An 18436-nucleotide genomic window follows, 5' to 3' on the forward strand; every position below is an offset into this window, starting at 1 on the left:
CCAACAGACTTAAAACTCCTTTGTCCCACACGCCATCAGACTGTTTAACTCCTCTCTGGAGGGGAGAGGGAGGGGAAACAGGAGGACAAAGGAGGGGGGAACAACTAAGCTGTAGTGCCTTTTCACTGTGCAATACTTTTGTTAATATCCAACGGTGCAACAGACTCACAATACTTGAAATGTGCAATTTCCTTGTATTCTTATTCATTCCATTTCTCCCTTTGTATACTCTGGATTTATATATGTGTGTATATGTCATAGTTCTGCTCACATTCTGTGACTTCTGTCGGTGCTGTGCCACTGGAAACCCAATTTCCCGGAGGAATCCACCCGAGGGATTAATAAAGTTTTATCTCATCTCTAATCTAATCTCAAACGTCACCAAACTTGCAGCAGGATTAGCACAGATCTGCAGGGCTGACTAAAGCAGATATTTTATGAATAAAATGAGTTTTTCTTTTTTTAAACTAGAATTTGCTGGCTAACCCTGATCTGTTGAGCAGTGATGCAGTCTGCGCTCAGGTTTTAGTCTGACAGCCCTGCTTTAACACAGCTCAGCTAACATTAGCTCTATTTTGAAATGCTAAATAGAACTTATTTTTAATTGCAAATGGTTCAATAAGAAGAAATCAAGTTTCTTTAACTTAATGTTTGTGCAGTTAGACTCTTGCTTTAAATTTCCTCCTGATTGCCAGGTGAGTTTTTATAGTCACAGGCAAAGGTCGCATTGATCGTGATCCATGACTAACAAGCTCTAATCAGTTCACCGGTGATTCCAGGTGAACATGTCCGGTGAAACTTCCCTCAAGCTTTCCTGACCTATCGCGTTGCCAACATAACAGCGAGCATCGAGCTGTAGCTGGCAGAGACGCATCAGACAGGGAGAAAATCACAGAATTCAAATTGTGTGATAATTTCACAACTCAGAGACGTCCTGTTTGAGACACAATTTGCTAAAACATAGTGCTGAATAAAAATACTGGAACACTTACAGAAGGCATCAGATTTGGAACAAAATAGGCAGCATGTCACTGGCAGAGAACAAAATCACACCAAAAATTAAACTTTAAGCAGGCTGATGTGGCTCAGCCATGTCTATAGTCCCCACATGGAAATACACTCCTGGCAATCCCACAGTGGATGTCGTCTTGAGGGTTGTACTCCCAAACCTGGAACAAGGCATCAGTGAGCTATTGGGCAGTCTGTGGTGCAGGTCTGAGGAATGGGACGGCTAGTCGATGGAATCAGTGCCCTCGTCGTCCTCAGTGAAGCTGTGGTGCACCAGGACGAACCCACTCACCCACTGCACCATCATATCTGACGAGGAAACAGATTTGAACACTCATGCTGTTAACACGTTTGTGGAACCGCTCATGAAAATGGCTCGCCAGACCATTATTGACCCACTGTCAAACTGGTCGGAGGATGATGCAGGAAGCTTAACATTCAAAGAGTCACCAGACTCGTCCCACCTGTCACTCAGTGTAGACCTGCTCTCACCTGTGAAGAGAACAGCACAGGGTACGCTAAACTGGGAGCTCCCGCTATTGTCGCGGAGCCTGAAACGCCAGCACGCTGAAATGATCAAGTGTTTCCTGCGCTTTGCTGCACTGGGCCCATTTGGTGTACGGTTTAACTGCTCCAATCGTTTTGTAGTTTTGGCTGCAAAACAACTCAAATCCCCCAAATCTAATATTTAAGAAATATTGTACAAAAATATCTGAAGACTGACCTGATCTCAGGAAATTTAGTTCTCATCTGTCCAAATGTTTGCAATCGTTGGTGGATACTGTTTAATATTCCAGGCCGCTGTGAAAACAGGTGAACACTGGAGCAAGCAAAGCTCAAGAACGCAGATAAATATTGAAAAAAAGTCATGTTTTAGAAGAACTCACTACAGGTGACAAGTTTCATAACATGAAAAATATACATCAGTATTTTGTCTTTATACATTAGGCAAAACTGCAATAGTGAGCAGAGTAATGATGAATTTGAATCTTTGAGAGGAAAGAGCGACAAAACAAAACCGGCGTACACGCTGTACACACAAGCACTCAAACGTCCACAAACAAAATCCCAGAAACATTCAGCAGAAAACCAACAAACCAACAAAACCATAAAACAAAGCATGCATAACAATTCCTACCGAGGATGATACAGACGATGGAGAGAGGCGCTGCTAAAAAATAAAACAATATCCGAGGAGGACGACGCGTTTTTATCAGGGTATCAAAAATGAATGTGTACACTCCAAACTAGGGGGGTTATTGCTACACCAAATTGTTACCGAATTATACAGTCGCTGTATACAGTCCCAGTCATACTACAGGTGGTAGTTTCTATATTTGCCTGGTTTTTTGACATTTTTAAGACTTAATCAACGCAGGATGAAGTGGCCGAGCTTTTTATTGGGAGGCACTTTTGAAAAGAAAAGACCAACAAAATTTAGCATGCACAAAAAAAAAAAAGAGGGGGTGTAAGACTGAATATAGAGAGAAAATCATTCAGCTGCCTGTGATGCTGAGCAATAAAGGACCCAGAGGACAGCTGTGTATTCCTTAGTCACATCATTCACGTCTTGCTGGGACTGAACAAGCTCTTCACAGGTGACATTCCTCCAAACGCATCCGTGTTAACGGCTCCTATGAAAACAATCTAAAGAGAACTAATCCATGCCGGGGCTGAGAGAAGGAAAATGGACAAAAAGAAATGAACCCGCGCTATTTCATTTGGTCTAAATGTCTGGATGGATGGAAAGGGAGCGTATATATTATCCGGTTTAGTCTGTGCTATATACATGTCTTTACAATATCTTCCTGAATGTTGAAGCAGTTCATAGCCTTGAAAAATCTTTTATCATCTTCTGGGTTTTTTTCTTGTTTTCTTTTTTTCAGTTGGCACTTGCTTGGCGATTTTCCGTCAGCCTTGGTAGTCCTTGTTATGTTTCTATTGCAGCCTACAGTAGCCAGTCTGTTCCTGCCAAAATAAAGGAGGACAAGCCTGGCGACAGGGTGGAAGAGTGCAGGAAACAGTGCCGTGTTGATTTTCAATTGGAGACCTGCGGGAAACAACAAATGGCCGGAAAAAACACAAGTTAGGACCACGAGTCGACGACAGGCGACATGCTCAGTACTGTGCAACAGTCTCAAAGCTCGCCTTCATTTCTTTAGATTTGGCGAGGAAAATGGCAAACAGGTGTAGTGAGTTATTGGACCATGTGCAAACATACATGGGATACATCAGGCAAAAAAGGCGACTGAGCAATTTTAATGAACTCATCCTTTGCTCTTTAACACAGCCTGAAATCTCTTCAAATGTGAAGCTTTGTCTAAGCGGCCGTCAGCAGCAGTTCTCCAGGCTGCTACAAACAGCAGCTCTTCTTTGGATGTTCACTGCCTTTCGTTTCATTCTGTCAAGATCAGTTGGACTGTGTGTTTTTCTATCCACACACTGTATCGCCTGTGTTTTAGACGTCACTGCCACCCTGAAACATTAAGCTGCTGCCAGTCAGACACTTTGCACATGGTGCTGCATGGCGGAGCAAAGTCTGCCAGTACTTTGCCTCTTACCTGTAGTTATTTTTATTTAATTTAATAACTGTACAGTACTCTGTTTATAGTAACCATTGTCCTTAATGTAAATCTGTAAGAAAGATTGTGTATGTTTCTGTTCCGTGTCCTGTTTGTTTGTATATGTGTCTTTTTGGCTGCTGTTACAACCAAATTTCCCCTTGTGGGACAATTAAAGGATTATTCTGTTCTATTCTACTTCTGTGTTCATGCTTCAGTTTTGATAGGATCGTCAACATCGTGAGCTGACATGCAACCACGTTGTTTATCTAAGCACGGCACAGACATTCAGAGCCGTGCGTCTGTCCTGGCCTCCTCTGTACACACGGAAACGTTGAACCACCAATTTATCATTTGGATTCAAATTTGTCTGGTTCATTGGAAGCAAACTGTTGGCGCCTCAAGACTTTAGCACAGCACGCCATTTATTTATTCATTTGGGGTTTTTTAACGCTTTCATCAAGTGTAAGCAGACAAAACTAGGAGTGCTGCTAATATTTATCCTAAATCTTATACAGTTGTGAATTTGTTTACCAGTATATTACTATAAACGTTTTTGTTTTGAGCCAACTGAATTGTCTTAATGGAGAATCTGTGGTGGTGCTCTCCAGATTAAGTTTAGGGATGACTGAACAATCCTTACCCTGAAAACATGAAGCCCAGAGCCGTGCTGAGCATCACTCAAACGCAGTCTCTTGGCTTTTTCGTACACAACGGGCAACTTTCCTTTTGAATGCGCCGTGTCTGTCCTCCCGCCATTCTTTCTGCAGGGGGACGTTTACACAAAATGTTAAAATCAGAAAGATTCACTCACGACTGGACTTTTATAGAAATGTTTGGATTGAATAAAAGGACACATGCAAAAGATCTTTACACAGTCAGACTTACTGCAGCATCCACATTGGCTGGCGAGTCACCGTTTGGGTCTGCCAGCATAGAGATAACACTAATCATGATGGTTTCCACAGTGTGGATAGGCAGCCAGCGCTCCTCTGGTTTCTCGTAGCCATATTTGTCCTCCCCAGGCTCGTGTAAAATAGAAATACATACATCGCCGTTCTTGTCAACTGGAGATGAAGAAAGAAAGATTACTAATATTTTGTGAAGTAGAAAATGCTCTCATTGGAAAGTGTGTACGTTGCTTTTCACTGCCTGCTCCTGCTAAGTGGCCAAATGTGTGTGTCCACAAACTTTCCCACTGGTTAGTCCTTATTTTCCTTAGACCTTATTTTAAAGGTCTGAGAAAATAGTTCCCATAGTCAGTGGGATTACTGCTGAGGTCGCACTGGTTCTTGATTTTACTGAATTTTATCTGGCTGCTGTTTACGTGCTCGTGCATCAGTGGCCTTTATGTCTCTGCGTGTGTTTACAGTCTTTGCTGCCACTTTTGAAAAAGAGGCTTTTACCTCCATCAGGATAAACACACCATGTAGTATAGATGGCAAAATAATTTTAATCAACAGTAGAGTCACAATAAAACTAATAACATGTAACATTAACACAAAGATCATACAGCCTTCATTTCGTAAGCTTAAAAACATTTATAATAACACTGATAGCATGTTTCACCGGTACCTACCGTTAGGGTGCCAAATATCTGTGATAAATTTCATTTTAGGTGGCCTGAGAGGGTAGTCTTTGGGAAAGGTCAGATGAGCTTTAAACACACCACCTTCACTGTGGGGGGAGGGGGAAAGATGAAAAAAATCAGCATGATAGGTACCAAAGTTTAAAAACAAATCCACACAGGCCAAAACTCATCTCAACCCATACACAAGACAGGGAGACTCACTACAGGGTGTCTGGAGGCCCAATGATAAGGACTTCCCATCTGTAGAGATCACTATCCTCGATCAGGCCTGCTGAGAATCCCTCCACTGGGTTTTTGTTCAGCTCTGAATATAAAAAAATCAAAGTCATTCACTATGACATACAGCACACTACCTCCACTACATAACCTACGTGCATTACACTGTTCTTCAGGTGGCTGAGGTGACAACATGACACTCAGAGGGGCTTGAGTGAGAATGAGCATATTGCTCAAACTACTTAGCAGTTCCCACCTATGTTACCAATTTGCCATGAACACCCAACATTGCATCAAGAATGGCAGCGCTCACTGTAAACAACATTTTAAACAACTGTAAATCTGTGCTCATGAGTCGGACTAAATGTCGATTTTTTACATCATAATACATTAAGTGGACTTTGGGATTATCGATCGAGCAGCCGTTTGATAAAACAGTTTAACCTTTTACATAACATGATGGAAGAATTTGTTTTTCTTGATAGGCCAAACAGAAACATTTCAAAGGAGCTGGCTCGGTGAAGTCTGATGCTTACTGATCATTATTTCAAGGCTTATAAGAATCACAAGCATTAATTGTAGACTGCAGATCGTATGAATGTACAACAAAGAAAGGCAGCCTTTTTATCAATGCAATAGCCCTGCGACACGAAATCCGTGGAGCTTTAATTTCCTGAATTAATCTACAACCCTTGCTCCAAAATATGGAGGTTTAGGTCAATTACCGGTCACCTTGAAGGGCAGAATGTGGGGACAAGTATAAAGGTGGACCCAGTGACCCTTACAGTCTCCATGCGAAATTTTCATTTTAAACAAAACCTGAAACACGTCATCAGTGCTACAAACCTAAAACATTATACAGCGCCTGTTCGACGCAGCTACTTTTGAAAGGTCGCTAATTTTAGAGTGGCTAAATATAATTCGCAGCTGACCCTGCTAAAAGAGCGAATTGAGGTAATGCGAGATTAACGTTAGCTTAGCGCGTTGACGCTAACAACAGTGACAGCGGCTAGCGTTAGCCTACAGTTAGCTAGCTGGTTAAACACGTTAATTCTGCGGTGAGTGGTAGGGACATGTTCTAACTACTGAAACTGTACTTACATTTATGCGTAAAATGTCCACTAATATCACACTGATCACGTAACTGCTAAACGTCATGTTAAAAAACGAGAAACACTACTTGGCTCCTCGGTTAAAAATACATGTAAACACATTAAGTCAGTCGAGCCAGCTACAGGCTAACATTAGGCTCAGTGATTTGAGCTAGCCTCGTAATAGAAAGTCGCTGGGACTTCTGACAGCGGCTTTCATCTGCAAACAGGACGCAGTGTCGAAAGGCACACACACAAATCACTTGGTCTCCTGAAACACTGAAGACTTTCATTTACTAAACGAGGGAGGTGTTTGTTTGCTCCCACTGTTGTAATCCCCAGGCAGTTCTTTTGTCATTCGGATCTTAACGTTAATGCAGAATGTTCAAGAAAACAGTTTGCGCCAGCACCACGGTTTCAATCAAAGCCGCGGCACCGCTGTCGTTAGCTCGGCACCCAGCATCAGTTAACATGACGGTTTAATTACCTGCAAGCTGTCTCCGGAGTAACAGCGCTGACTGAGGCTCTGTCATACTTATACCAATGTAATGCAGCTATGTTCGATGTTAATATTTCGCGGTAACAGCGTTAATTTAATGTTCACTTTAATGTTCACTTAACAGGATCCTTCTATTTTCCGTTTAGCATTCCCGTCATTATTCTTCTTCGCCGCCTTCCCCTGCCGCTATCGTTTCTTCTTCGTTGATTTGTTTGGGGGAACTTCGCGTCCTCAGTGATGCATTACTCCCACCTTGCGGATAGGGTTTTACTTGCAGTGTTCATATTATTAAGTGTGCCTATGCCAAGAGCAGCGTTGGGGAGTAACGGAATACATGTACCGCCGTTACGTATTTAAAATACAAAATATGAGTAACTGTATTCCGTTACAGTTACCGGTTAAAAAGGTGGTATTCAGAATACAGTTACTTTGTTGAAATAAATGGATTACACTGCGATACTTTCCTGTTTCATTTTGTCGCGGGTCAGGACTGTTTGGGTTTTGTTTGACAGCTGTTCCAGGCGGCAGCGTTACGGTTGCCATGGTTACAGGGCGACACGCTCTCTCTCTCTCTCTCTGCGACTGTGTGTTTCCTGGGTGAGAGAGGCCTTTTCGTTGTTGTTGTTGTTGTTGTTGTTGTGCTAAGCTAACAGGCAGAATGCTACAAGCATAGCTCTAAAGAATGTAGCATCATGGGCAGTGTAGTCCGTGTTGCAGGGAGAATGGACTGCCATACACGTTATGTGTCTGTGAGCGCGAGGAGGGAGAAAAAGGGGAGTGGAAAGGTACGAGTTGTCATGGAGGAAAACGGGAGCTGGAAGCATGTAAATATAATAATAACCACTGCAGCCAAGAAGACAGCCTGACGAGCCCAGCTGTGAGTAAGCTATTAAGACTCGACTGTACACCGTGTTCCTGTTTTCCTCCGAAAACAATAAGTTCCGTTGGAGCCTTTCAACGCCTCTCTCTGTCTCTCGCAAGAAAAGTTGACCCACACAACAAAGTAAAGCTATTTTTCGGCTACGAGCCGACAGGGACCCCGCCGTATTAGTCAGAGGTCCCTTTACTACAGTTTGGAGTCGCGGACCTTCAGTAATAGTAATAAATCACACAGCAATAGTACATTCATGTTGTTGTAAAAAGCATGATAATATATTAAGTAATCCAAAGTATTCAGAATATGTTACTGTCATTGAGTAACGTAACAGAATACGTTACAGAATACATTTTGGGGCATGTATTCTGTATTCTGTAATGGAATACATTTTAAAAGTAACCTTCCCAACCCTGGCCAAGAGGCACACTTATTACTATTCCTCAGATTTATTCTTCTTCTTCTTATTATTATTCCTCAGTTTCCGCCTGAAATTTTACAGTGTAACTCACCCCACAGTTTTGAGACATATTAATATTTAATGCAAATTTTTGCCCATTGAAATGAATGGGAAAGATTTATTTGTGGTGTGTTGGCTCCATCTCTTGGTCCCATTGAAACGAATTTCAAACTTCATTTGTGGTGTGTTGCCTCTCTCCAGTGGTATGTTGGCTGTGGTACGGCCTTGTCTACCCTTATTTGTATTACCGTAATGACGACAATATCAACGGCGCGCACAGCGTCCAGGAACCGTTGAAATTTTTAAGGTTGCATGAACCATTGAATAGTTATGGTAATCGCAAGGGCGTATGCTTGGTGGAAAACTCCATATCCCACAATTCATAGCACGCCTCTGCTGAGTCAAACAATGGCGGCCACCACTTTGTTTTTATATTGCTTTATTAGTGTTTCTAGGCGAGACACGCTCGTTTCATTGTATTCTTATGGTAAATGGCCTGTATTTATATAGCGCTTTTCTAGTCCCTAAGGACCCCAAAGCGCTTTACATATCCAGTCACACACACATTCACACACTGGTGATGGCAGCTACATTGTAGCCACAGCCACCCTGGGGCGCACTGACAGAGGCGAGGCTGCCGGACACTGGCGCCACCGGGCCCTCTGACCACCACCAGTAGGCAACGGGTGAAGTGTCTTGCCCAAGGACACAACGACCGAGACTGTCCGAGCCGGGGCTCGAACCGGCAACCTTCCGATTACAAGGCGAACTCCCAACTCTTGAGCCACGATCGCCCCATTAAGGTTAGTTAGTAGAGTTGCCAACCATCCCGTGCAAACGGAATGCAAAGACTCGGTGTCTCAGCTAGACTTATTTTTCATTTATATGGGCTGATTATTCATTTATTCGTTTTAGTAACGGTATAAACAGTGAAAGGTGGTGGGTTGTCCAGATGCTGGTCGATGTGGAAAAAATAACTCAGTTGTTTGGTGGTGGCTAACGCGGAGCTACAACAGAGAGCAGCTAGCCACCGGTGTATGACAGAAAGGACATGCGAGAAACTGAGAGATACGAGGCGGCCGCCGAGCGACCGGGCATGGCTTACCTGGCGGTTCTCTGTCTCGTTTCACCCCCTCCTCCTCTCTCTCGCGCGCCGCCGGTGAACTGAATTTCAGGTAAGAGGTTATATATATTTTCGTTGTGCTGACGTTTTACAATTAGTTACAATAAGTCGTACTGCGTGCTAGCTAGCATGACAGACTTTCTATACAGCTGGTGCCTGCTGTGTTACTGATGGTGAACTTTATTGTATTCATAAGGTTAGTTTCCAACCGTCCTGTGCAAACAGAATGTCCCGCATTCAGAGAAAATATTACGCGTTTCCTGTTGAGCTGAAAAGGAACACAGTTTGTCCCGGACTTCAGCTACAATGGAAAAAGACACAAAGCTGGAGTTACTCTGTGGTTACCTGCACAGCGGACTCTTCCCCTGTCATTCTCTCGCCTGTTGCAACTTCAGTCATGAAACTGATCAATGATCAGCTGATGGCTGTTCTCTGGTGTTTGTTTATCACCCACTTTGCGCCATAAACAACAGCAGCAGTTTAAGCTTGATCAGCTGCTGTTAGAATTCATTTGATTTTAATTTCTAGTATCAGCTGATGTTTGATGGAGCCACAGCTGTAAAAGCTGCTGGTCGAAACCAGGAGACGTCCTTACTGAATCATCAGAGCTGTGATGGAGAAACAGGTTTACCTTTTAGGTGACATGAATGAGTTGAAGTTATGAGCTGTTTCTGAGAGACAAATAACACCAGGATCCTTTTCTATGTAGCTGACAGCTGGTAACTGTGCAGGGGCGGGTCTAGCAAAGTGTTGCCAGGGGGCAGGTAGGGCATTAACAGGGAGAGGGGGGCACAAAGAAATACTTTTCTTTCTTACTCTCATATAAAATATTTAGCTTTTATTAAATAGTTATCTGAATCTTACAACCAAAGTTTGTATAATAATACACGAGATTGGCTGTAGACCATTGTTAATAATTCAGAACACTGTGTAAAAATAACAAAAAGTGAATGCAAAAGTGCACAAATATTTATTTTACGTGTTTGATGTGTGTGCCGGGGCGTGGTCTGCAGTGCCGCTGCAGGGGAGGCGGACCCACCTGAGCGGCATCTGCAATCACGCCTCTCAGGCGTAAAGTCCATGCTGTCTCGGCTGTTGTTTTGGTATGTGTCGGGCTGTGAGATGAAAAGCTACAGCCGGCTGTGTGGGTACACCAACCATGTGTGAAAAGTGGTCCATAAAGTAATGCTACAAAGCGTGTTCATGCAAACATTGTTGGGTCTGCCGTGGTACAATGGGACTCATGAACCTCTGCGCACAGCGTCTGCAAATCGGGGCTGTACGAAGTCACCTCATCTTTACACAAAACTGTAAGCTGTGATCTGTGAGGCGCGAGCGGTGGTTGGTTTTACCATAGTTCATGGTGGAGAATGGCTGCTCTGCTGAGTTTTGCTCTCTGTAGCCGTATGAATGGCAAACTACACTGATTAGCAGCGGCATAGGCACACTTAAATTTTCTTCAGAAATAGAATATTCTTCTTATTGTTGTTGTTGGCGTGATTTTATTTTTCGTGCACTATTGAAATGATCGTATTTCATTTTCACATTTCTCTCAATTACTTCCAGGGTTTGCCTTTTACCCTTGCACCTCCTGTTAATTATACATTATGTTACATTATACGTGTAGATAGATACTTTAAAAGTGCCAGAGGTACATAGTGAGGGCTTTTTACTGAGACATAATTTTACTGTGAAAAATGTGAAAAATAAAATTTGAAATTAGGTTAATGAATGTCTGGTATGTAGAAATGAAATAAAGGCAACAGAATGCTGAAACTACAGTGAATCTATTCCTTCTGACAAACCTTCAATCAATAAAAATAAAAATACTGCAGGAATTTTGCATCAGGCTTCAACATAGCTTGATATCAATTTCTGATTTTCTTGTTGATAAACACTTTTCAAATAAAAGGTGGAAACAGTAGATTTAAATGGCATTTTATTTTATAAATAAATAATTTTAAGACATTAAGATAAGCAAAGCAGTAAGATGTTCTCATGCTTTACTGCATATTGTTAGTGGACATATTTTCTGATCTTAAGAAAAGGTGAAGAAAGCTCTGACACACTGACTGACTTGCAGCCATTTCTCACTGATCTGAAGAGCGAGGCAGGAAGTTGATTTCTAGATAAGAGTCAGCACTTCCAAGTAGAGGGGACCACATATGTGACACATGCTGTACTTGATCTAATGAGATTTGAAAGCAAACAGCTGCTTTGGTGACTCCGCAGTTAAATGTAGACCTTCACATTCAGCATGACTGCACCAGTTTCCTGTCAGTAAGCCTGGTGTTTTAGAGCCTTTCAGGCATCCTATTGCTGCCAAAGGCATCGTCTTATTTGTCTTAACCTCAGAAGAAAGAAAGAAAAAGGTTTTACATACTTGAACCCTTTCATGCATAGTGGTCACTACAGTTACAGCTGTTCAAAGGCTGTTTTTGTGTATTTGTGTCAGTGTTGATGGTATACTTGCACATAAACCTCTACATACACATCAGTGTCCACCTAAATGCATAAAGATGATGAACTCTCTCCCTCATACATTAAGAACTGTGGACTCGGTGGTTGTTTTTTAAAAAAAACCCTCAAAACTCACCTTTTTAAAACTGTTTTTGGTTAAATGTTTGCGTGTTTTATATTGTCTGTTTTACCTTTTTATTATTTGTTATCTTATGTGCAGCACTTTGTGATTCTGTCTAGAAAGGTGCTACATAAATACAATCGTGTTTATTTATTTATAATAAAAATACTTCAGAAAAAATCCAGGTTGAGGTCGTCGTCATCATTCATGAAAGGGTTAAAGGTTTTTAATGGCTCATATTATTATTTTTATTATTATTATAATATTATTTCTTTCTTTTTTTTACATGTACATGACCCCAGTGTCAAAGTGAACAGTAGTTTGTAGAGCAGTGGTTTTGATGAGTCACTGGAAACTGAAACTAAAGCGAGTGTTTTCTTTCTGTCAGAAATAACCTCTCAGTCCTGAGATAACAGATGAAATGTAAAGGTTTGATAAGGCAGGTGTTTCCAGAGCAGAGCAGGACCACCTTTTAATCTCTCCTGAAATTGGATGGCAGGTTGCACACGTATAGTTTAGCTACTAACTTAACTGATCCGTTTGCCTTGCTGTCATGTGAGTGTAAGGCTGTGGACGGTGAATCAGACTAGTAAAAAGTCAAATGAGTACATTTATTGCTTTATTTTGTGCTAAGTTTCTTAAAAAAGAAACACAAAGTGGAAAATGTCCATGACGTCTGGCTGGTCTGTGCCATTGCTTCACTAAGACAGATATGTGTGAAACCCTGCATGACCAACCCTCAGTGGGCTGGCCCTGTCGCTAACTTAATATAACTCGAGTCGTCCCAAAACTGAGGTCCCTGTTAGCGTCTTCATGCCTCAGAGCCATTCAGAGTCACATTGTTCTCTCGCAGCTGCACATCTGTAGGAATGAGATAAGAGGATTTAAAGTAAAACCAAACATCAGCAAGTCGGTGAGTCACCTGTAATTCACATTTTGCATGGTTTTAAATACCCGTATGATGGGAACACAGCTGCATTGTAAGATTACAGCTGTGCTGCACGGTGTTGTTTTGGGACAGAAGAGTTCATAAACAATGCTCTTAGTGTTGTCCCTCACCCTGGTTGGGCTGAAATATCTGAGGCGCACTGTTGCAGACGCCAAGGTTACATTTTTATACGCTCCGACTCGCTGTGTCTATTTTCTACATATGCATAAACTTGCTATAATTAAAAGATGCTTTAACCTTTCTGTCGCGGTTTTAAGAACTGGAAAATAAGCTGCATTTAGAGAACAACCTTCTTCTCCTTTCTCTGTTATTTTGACACTGTTGCAAAAATATCTTCTTGGTTGTGTAATTACTTTCTGTCATAAGGGCTGTTTCTAAAGTCTTTCTACAGCTCGCATGAATCAAATTTGCTAAAAGCTGCATCGCTTGAACCTGAAGACAGCGACTTAATGAAAGCAGGACTGTGTGTCTGCACTATATTGTCATTCTCGAGCTCTGTGGAGCATCTGTGCACGAGTTTTAACATTAGGTCATCTCATTCAGCTGAAGGGAGAGCAGCTAGCTATGGAGCCACGGGCATCAGTCACATCCTTCAAGGACATCCCAGTACGCCGATGGAGCCTGCGTTCCAGCTGCAGTCTACCTTATGGCTCTTTTGCAAACAGCCTGGCGTCTCTCGCACCCGATGCTGAGGAGAAACCTGCCATATCGCCCAAGCGCGCCTATGTCACTATGTTTGTGCTTTGCTACGTCAACTTGCTCAACTACATGGAGCGGTACACAATAGCAGGTTGGATGATTTCTTTGTCGATACACACTATTTACTGCTTCCAGTTGGGCAGGGCTTGCACTGAATGGTGTTTCTGGCCTTACAGGCGTCCTTACAGATATTCAAAAATTCTTTGATATAAAGGACAGCACCGCTGGACTTCTGCAGACAGGTATGATGAAGCAGCTGTTTGACAAACACACAGAAGCACTGATGGAGATCAAATTTGTTTTGCTTTTTTCTTTTTAATGTAAGTGCATGGCAGACCCATGTGTCGTCAACTGCACATACAATCAGGCACCTAATTAAGCAGCGCTGTGTTTGGAGCTTTCACTGATCGTTGTGTGTTTACTGTGAACGAATGATGTCATTGAAAAGGAATAACTGATTCCATCAATTTTCAGTTTTCATCTGCAGTTTTCTCCTTTTGGCCCCTCTCTTCGGTTACCTTGGCGACCGCTACAATCGCAAATACATCATGATTGGCGGCTTGAGTGTCTGGCTTTTGACTGCAACCGCCAGCTCTTTTGTCAATGAATCGGTAAGTGAGGAGTATTTTACAAGGAATAACAAAGTAACACAACTTTGCATTGCTACGTGTTCACTTTGCTCCCTGCGTTGTTCTAATTCATCACACGTCTGTTGGAAAGGCTCCTGAATTTCAACATTTGGCTCAGTGTTTGTGGTTCAGGGTAGTTTTCTTACCAAACTCCATCAGCTGAGTCGCACTCTTGTGAGGCAGAAACTGAAAGTCCAAGACGGTTAACCTGCACCCCGTCAGACAATCTGAATTATTAAATTAAAAGAATGAACAATTTGTCTTCATTAGGTTTAAAAAACGTTATTGTCATCTGGCTCTATAGAAACATACAGCTGTATCATAACCACGCTGACAAATGTTAAGCTGTCGGGTGAGGTTTTATCAGATCGAGACGTCTGAGAAGAAAAGTCACAAAGCTGGTCTGCAGAGGTTACGCAGAGTTTCTGATTTCAACACTGGAAATTCCAGCCCAGCGCTTGACAGCATTTTATAGTCTGTGGTATCAAAGGTTTCAGTGAAGTAAAGTGAGGACGGCACAATAAGTTATTAAGTTAGTCTGAGGTGACCAAACTATGTTGGTGAGGAGGCGCGCTGCGCTCTGTGATCACACTGGAACCCATCAAGCGATTCATTTTTGCATCAGTGCAGCTTTTTCTACAAAACAGTCTGTTTGTGTATTCACATTTGATATCCTTCGAAGTGGTTTAACTACAGGGGGAGAGACTCCTCCATCACATTCAGCTGTAGTTTTGACAGGCGCAGAGTTAAGAGGGAGTTTCAGGGAGTGGGAGCTGTGACACTCAGTGGGGTCTGAGATCATTTCCCCATGTTTGTGTTGAAAATGCATCAGAGGTTTGTTGTACCTTATCTGCAGACTGATTGTGCTGATGACTCTCCGTGCATGTAACCATGTGCGCTTGACAGAAAACATGTTGAATGTCTTTGATGTTTTTGTCTATGCAGCAATTCTGGCTTCTCGCCCTGCTGCGAGGCTTGGTCGGGACCGGAGAAGCCAGCTATTCCACCGTCGCTCCGACCATCATAAGCGATCTCTTTACTGGGGGCAAAAGGAGCATCATGATCTGCATCTTCTACATCTTTATCCCTGTCGGAAGGTAAACAGGTGTTTTTCTTTTTGCACGCTTTAACAGTTTCATTCAAATGATGCGCTGCTGCTGCTGCGCTGCTGCACGGCTGAAAGTGTTGCTGAATGTTGGGTGGATGTTTGGTAGGTTTCTCCTCACCACAGTTGTTTCATGTGCAGAGCTGGTGTTGCAATGAGTGGTGACACAGCAGTGACTCTAGATTTAGGTTTCCGTACGTTATCGCCCGTCTTAATCTCTCACTTGTTAAGATGTCATATGGCGATATGAGCTTGTTTGTGCATCATGATCACACTATTGCCTGTTTGCAGCGGTCTTGGGTATATAACAGGGCGTGGCTTTGCATCTCTCACAGGGGACTGGCACTGGGCTCTGAGGGTGAGAACATTTTTCTTATTCACGATGCAGAAGTGCGATTTGATTCAAAGTGATGCTGGATTATTTGGCTCTGTTCTCAGATCACACCCATCATGGGCGCAGTGGGACTCATTTTGATGATCGTTTTGTGCCCCAACCCGCCGAGAGGTGCTGCAGAAACCCACGGAGAGGGTGTGACTGAGCAGAGCTCTTACTTGGAGGATGTCAAATATCTTCTGAAGAAGTACGATTTATATTTTGCCCTTGCAAGCGTGAAAAAACCCAAACAAATGGTGTTTGCTTCTAAACAATCTTGTCTTCCTGGTTCTCTGACCTCAGTAAAAGTTACGTGTGGTCATCGTTGGGAGTGACGGCCCTGGCCTTCCTCACCGGGGCGCTGGCTTTCTGGCTGCCGAACTTTTTGTCCCGAGCTCGTGTCTATCAGAAACTCAGCGACAAACCAGGTGACTCCTCGGACAGGTATAGCATGACCTTTTCCCCACGTCGCTTACTTGCTCCAGCCTGAATCGGTGCAGTTTTGACCGTACTGTGTGCTCTCTTCTGCTTCCTGTGCAGTTACATCTTTGGTGCTGTAACGGTGGCCACGGGCATTCTGGGCGGGGCTCTCGGCACTAGTTTATCCAGACGGTTTAGAGACAAGGTGCCAAATGCTGATCCACTCATCTGCGCCGTGGGCATGCTTGGATCAGTGCCGTGCCTCTTTATCACCATCTTTGTGGCATCAGCAAGCATTCCCGCCACTTACGTAAGACGGACTTTGGAGCTATCCTCTGGCTGAGTATACCTCGAGGTGGTGACGTTGTTGGTTAGTCACTGAAGGCACAGCTTTAGGGCAAACTGTGATATTTAGGACAACATTAAGAAGACTGAGCATCCTTTAATGGTTCATCTGGCAAAATTCTCTTCAGATGGTTTCTGCTGGTGGACTTGTAGTGATGCAACATGCAGCAATAGGTCCAAACGTCAAAGAAAGCCTCCTTTTTCTTCTTTCATTTAAATTCTAGTCACAATGTCAAAGGTTCACATTCAGAGTAGAGAAGTTAAAGGCATCGGTTGAAATAAAACATCGTGAGCACCTGTTATGACTGAAACATGAAAGCAGCAGTGACTGTTTGTCTTGAACGTTTCAGGTGTTCATTTTCTTGGGCGAGCTGCTGCTCTCGTTGAACTGGGCGGTCTTGGCTGACATACTGCTGGTGAGCATTAACTCTGACAGTAAAAACCTCAAAGTGTCGGCTCAAATGTGACACGCCCCTTTTGCTCGTGCTTCTCGCTTCAGTATGTTGTCGTACCAACAAGGAGGGCGACAGCGGAGGCTCTGCAGATTACAGTCGGACATCTGCTGGGTGATGCTGGGAGCCCTTACTTATTAGGAGTGGTAAGAAAGTAAGCTTTAGGAGATCATCTCTGATTCTGTCACTGACCACTAACACCGATTTCATACCTGCACTGGTGTAGATCTCTGATGCTATATACCCAGGTAGCCCCGACAGGAACTTTGACAGTTTGAAGTACAGCCTGCTGCTCTGCCCCGTGGTCGGGATTGTCGGGGGAGTGTTTTTCGTCGTTACTGCCGTCTACATTGCTGAAGACAGGAAAGCAGTGCAGCAGCTGCTTGGAGGTAATAAAACACAAAAGACACAAACACCAAAAACTAAATGTTGAAGCGGCTTCCGAGTGTTAATTTGTGCAAGGACGCACAAAAAGTTGTCATTTCTTTTGTAACATGCATGCTTGTGCCCGTGTGTCTGAACAGTGGTCCTCTGTTCAAGCTCTAACTTCAGACAGCTCCTGTCCTCACACAGTTACAAACACATCCCCCTCATCTGCACACATGCTCCAATAACACTCTGGTGCTCTGGCAACTCAGAGGAAGAACTGGGCCACAGCTGATAAAGGACACATCGTGATCCTCGTTTGTCTCATCCTTTCCTTTCTGCGGCGCTGCTAAAGGCTCAAACAGCCGACTGTCAGCTCAGTGTCTGAGTAGCTCTGCTGAGGTTCTACGTCTCAGATCCTTCACCAACCAGTGCGTGCAAGTGCGGCTTGCTTAATTTAGCATTTTTCAAACGTGTGTGTGTGTGTGTGTGTGTGTGTGTGTGTGTGCGTGTGTGTGTGTGTGTGTGTTTCGTTACCAGAGGAACCCCAACCACCGCAGCATCCTGCACCTGAGCCCTCGGTGGAGCTGAGCAACAGGGGAAATGTGTAACGTCTTGCAAAACGAGTCATGCAATGAATGTTAAGTTATGAGGCCCTGTTACACAGACGAACGGCTTTCAGTCTGTGCAGTGTTTAACACCATTTTTAAACGAGAGTCCGTTTCCGTTTTCACCTCAGTGTAATCTCACAGGAGAAGTTTGTCTTTTAAAATGGTCACATTGTTACCTCACAGCTCTCTGCAGTAGACTTGAAACGTGAATGCAGTTGTATTTTTCACTCTAAATGTTGTTGGTTATATTTCTATTAAATTTTCAAGCAAAACCTGCTCTCGAGTGTTGCTGAGTTACTCGCGCGTGCTTCAGTCTGCCGGTCGAACTAAAATAATAAGCTGACACTAAAATCTCAGTATTTCAAAGAAGACGTGTCTTTGACAATACTTCCAAGGATCATCACTGAAGTGACTCACTTATTTTTAATGCAAAAGAGGAGCATGTGTGGTTTGTACGGTGAAGCTTAGCTGCTCAATTCTGTC

At 43.2% G+C, this 18436-nt stretch overlaps 2 protein-coding genes across 4 annotated transcripts; one reads left to right on the plus strand and one right to left on the minus strand.

Moving 5' to 3' along the window:
• Positions 1–1861: 1861 nt before the first annotated feature.
• Positions 1862–7182, minus strand: ube2g1a (ubiquitin-conjugating enzyme E2G 1a). The gene is made up of 6 exons (XM_082548844.1): positions 6955–7182; positions 5362–5464; positions 5149–5246; positions 4458–4636; positions 4213–4333; positions 1862–3058 (listed from the first exon to the last, which is right to left on the minus strand). The coding sequence occupies exons 1-5, from the start codon at positions 6998–7000 to the stop codon at positions 4247–4249; spliced, it is 513 nt and encodes a 170-aa protein (XP_082404970.1). The 5' UTR covers positions 7001–7182; the 3' UTR covers positions 1862–3058; positions 4213–4246.
• Positions 7183–7572: 390 nt separating this feature from the next.
• On the plus strand, positions 7573–18229 carry spns3 (SPNS lysolipid transporter 3, sphingosine-1-phosphate (putative)). 3 transcript variants are annotated; one of them, XM_082548835.1, is made up of 13 exons: positions 7573–7843; positions 13497–13743; positions 13829–13894; positions 14127–14263; positions 15227–15378; positions 15678–15744; positions 15825–15967; positions 16063–16203; positions 16300–16489; positions 16875–16940; positions 17024–17122; positions 17203–17365; positions 17883–18229. In XM_082548835.1, the coding sequence occupies exons 2-13, from the start codon at positions 13518–13520 to the stop codon at positions 17951–17953; spliced, it is 1521 nt and encodes a 506-aa protein (XP_082404961.1). In that variant the 5' UTR covers positions 7573–7843; positions 13497–13517; the 3' UTR covers positions 17954–18229. The 3 variants fall into 3 exon arrangements, with proteins under 3 accessions (XP_082404961.1, XP_082404960.1, XP_082404959.1); XM_082548834.1 differs by lacking the exon at positions 7573–7843 and adding an exon at positions 8693–9475; XM_082548833.1 differs by lacking the exon at positions 7573–7843 and adding an exon at positions 12690–12917.
• Positions 18230–18436: the final 207 nt, after the last annotated feature.

Source organism: Aulonocara stuartgranti (genome assembly GCF_965226115.1).
Source record: "Aulonocara stuartgranti genome assembly, chromosome: 10".
Classification (NCBI taxonomy): domain Eukaryota; kingdom Metazoa; phylum Chordata; class Actinopteri; order Cichliformes; family Cichlidae; genus Aulonocara; species Aulonocara stuartgranti.

Coding starts and splice junctions, on each gene's coding strand:
- ube2g1a (XM_082548844.1), bottom strand. CDS start 7,000: ATGACAGAGCCTCAGTCAGCGCTGTTACTCCGGAGACAGCTTGCAG. Junction 5,247..5,361: donor GGGCCTCCAGACACCCTGTA/GTGAGTCTCCCT, acceptor CTCCCCCCACAG/TGAAGGTGGTGTGTTTAAAG. Junction 4,334..4,457: donor CAGCCAATGTGGATGCTGCA/GTAAGTCTGACT, acceptor GTCCCCCTGCAG/AAAGAATGGCGGGAGGACAG.
- spns3 (XM_082548835.1), top strand. CDS start 13,518: ATGGAGCCACGGGCATCAGTCACATCCTTCAAGGACATCCCAGTACGC. Junction 13,895..14,126: donor CGCTGGACTTCTGCAGACAG/GTATGATGAAGC, acceptor ATCAATTTTCAG/TTTTCATCTGCAGTTTTCTC. Junction 15,379..15,677: donor ATCTTTATCCCTGTCGGAAG/GTAAACAGGTGT, acceptor GCCTGTTTGCAG/CGGTCTTGGGTATATAACAG.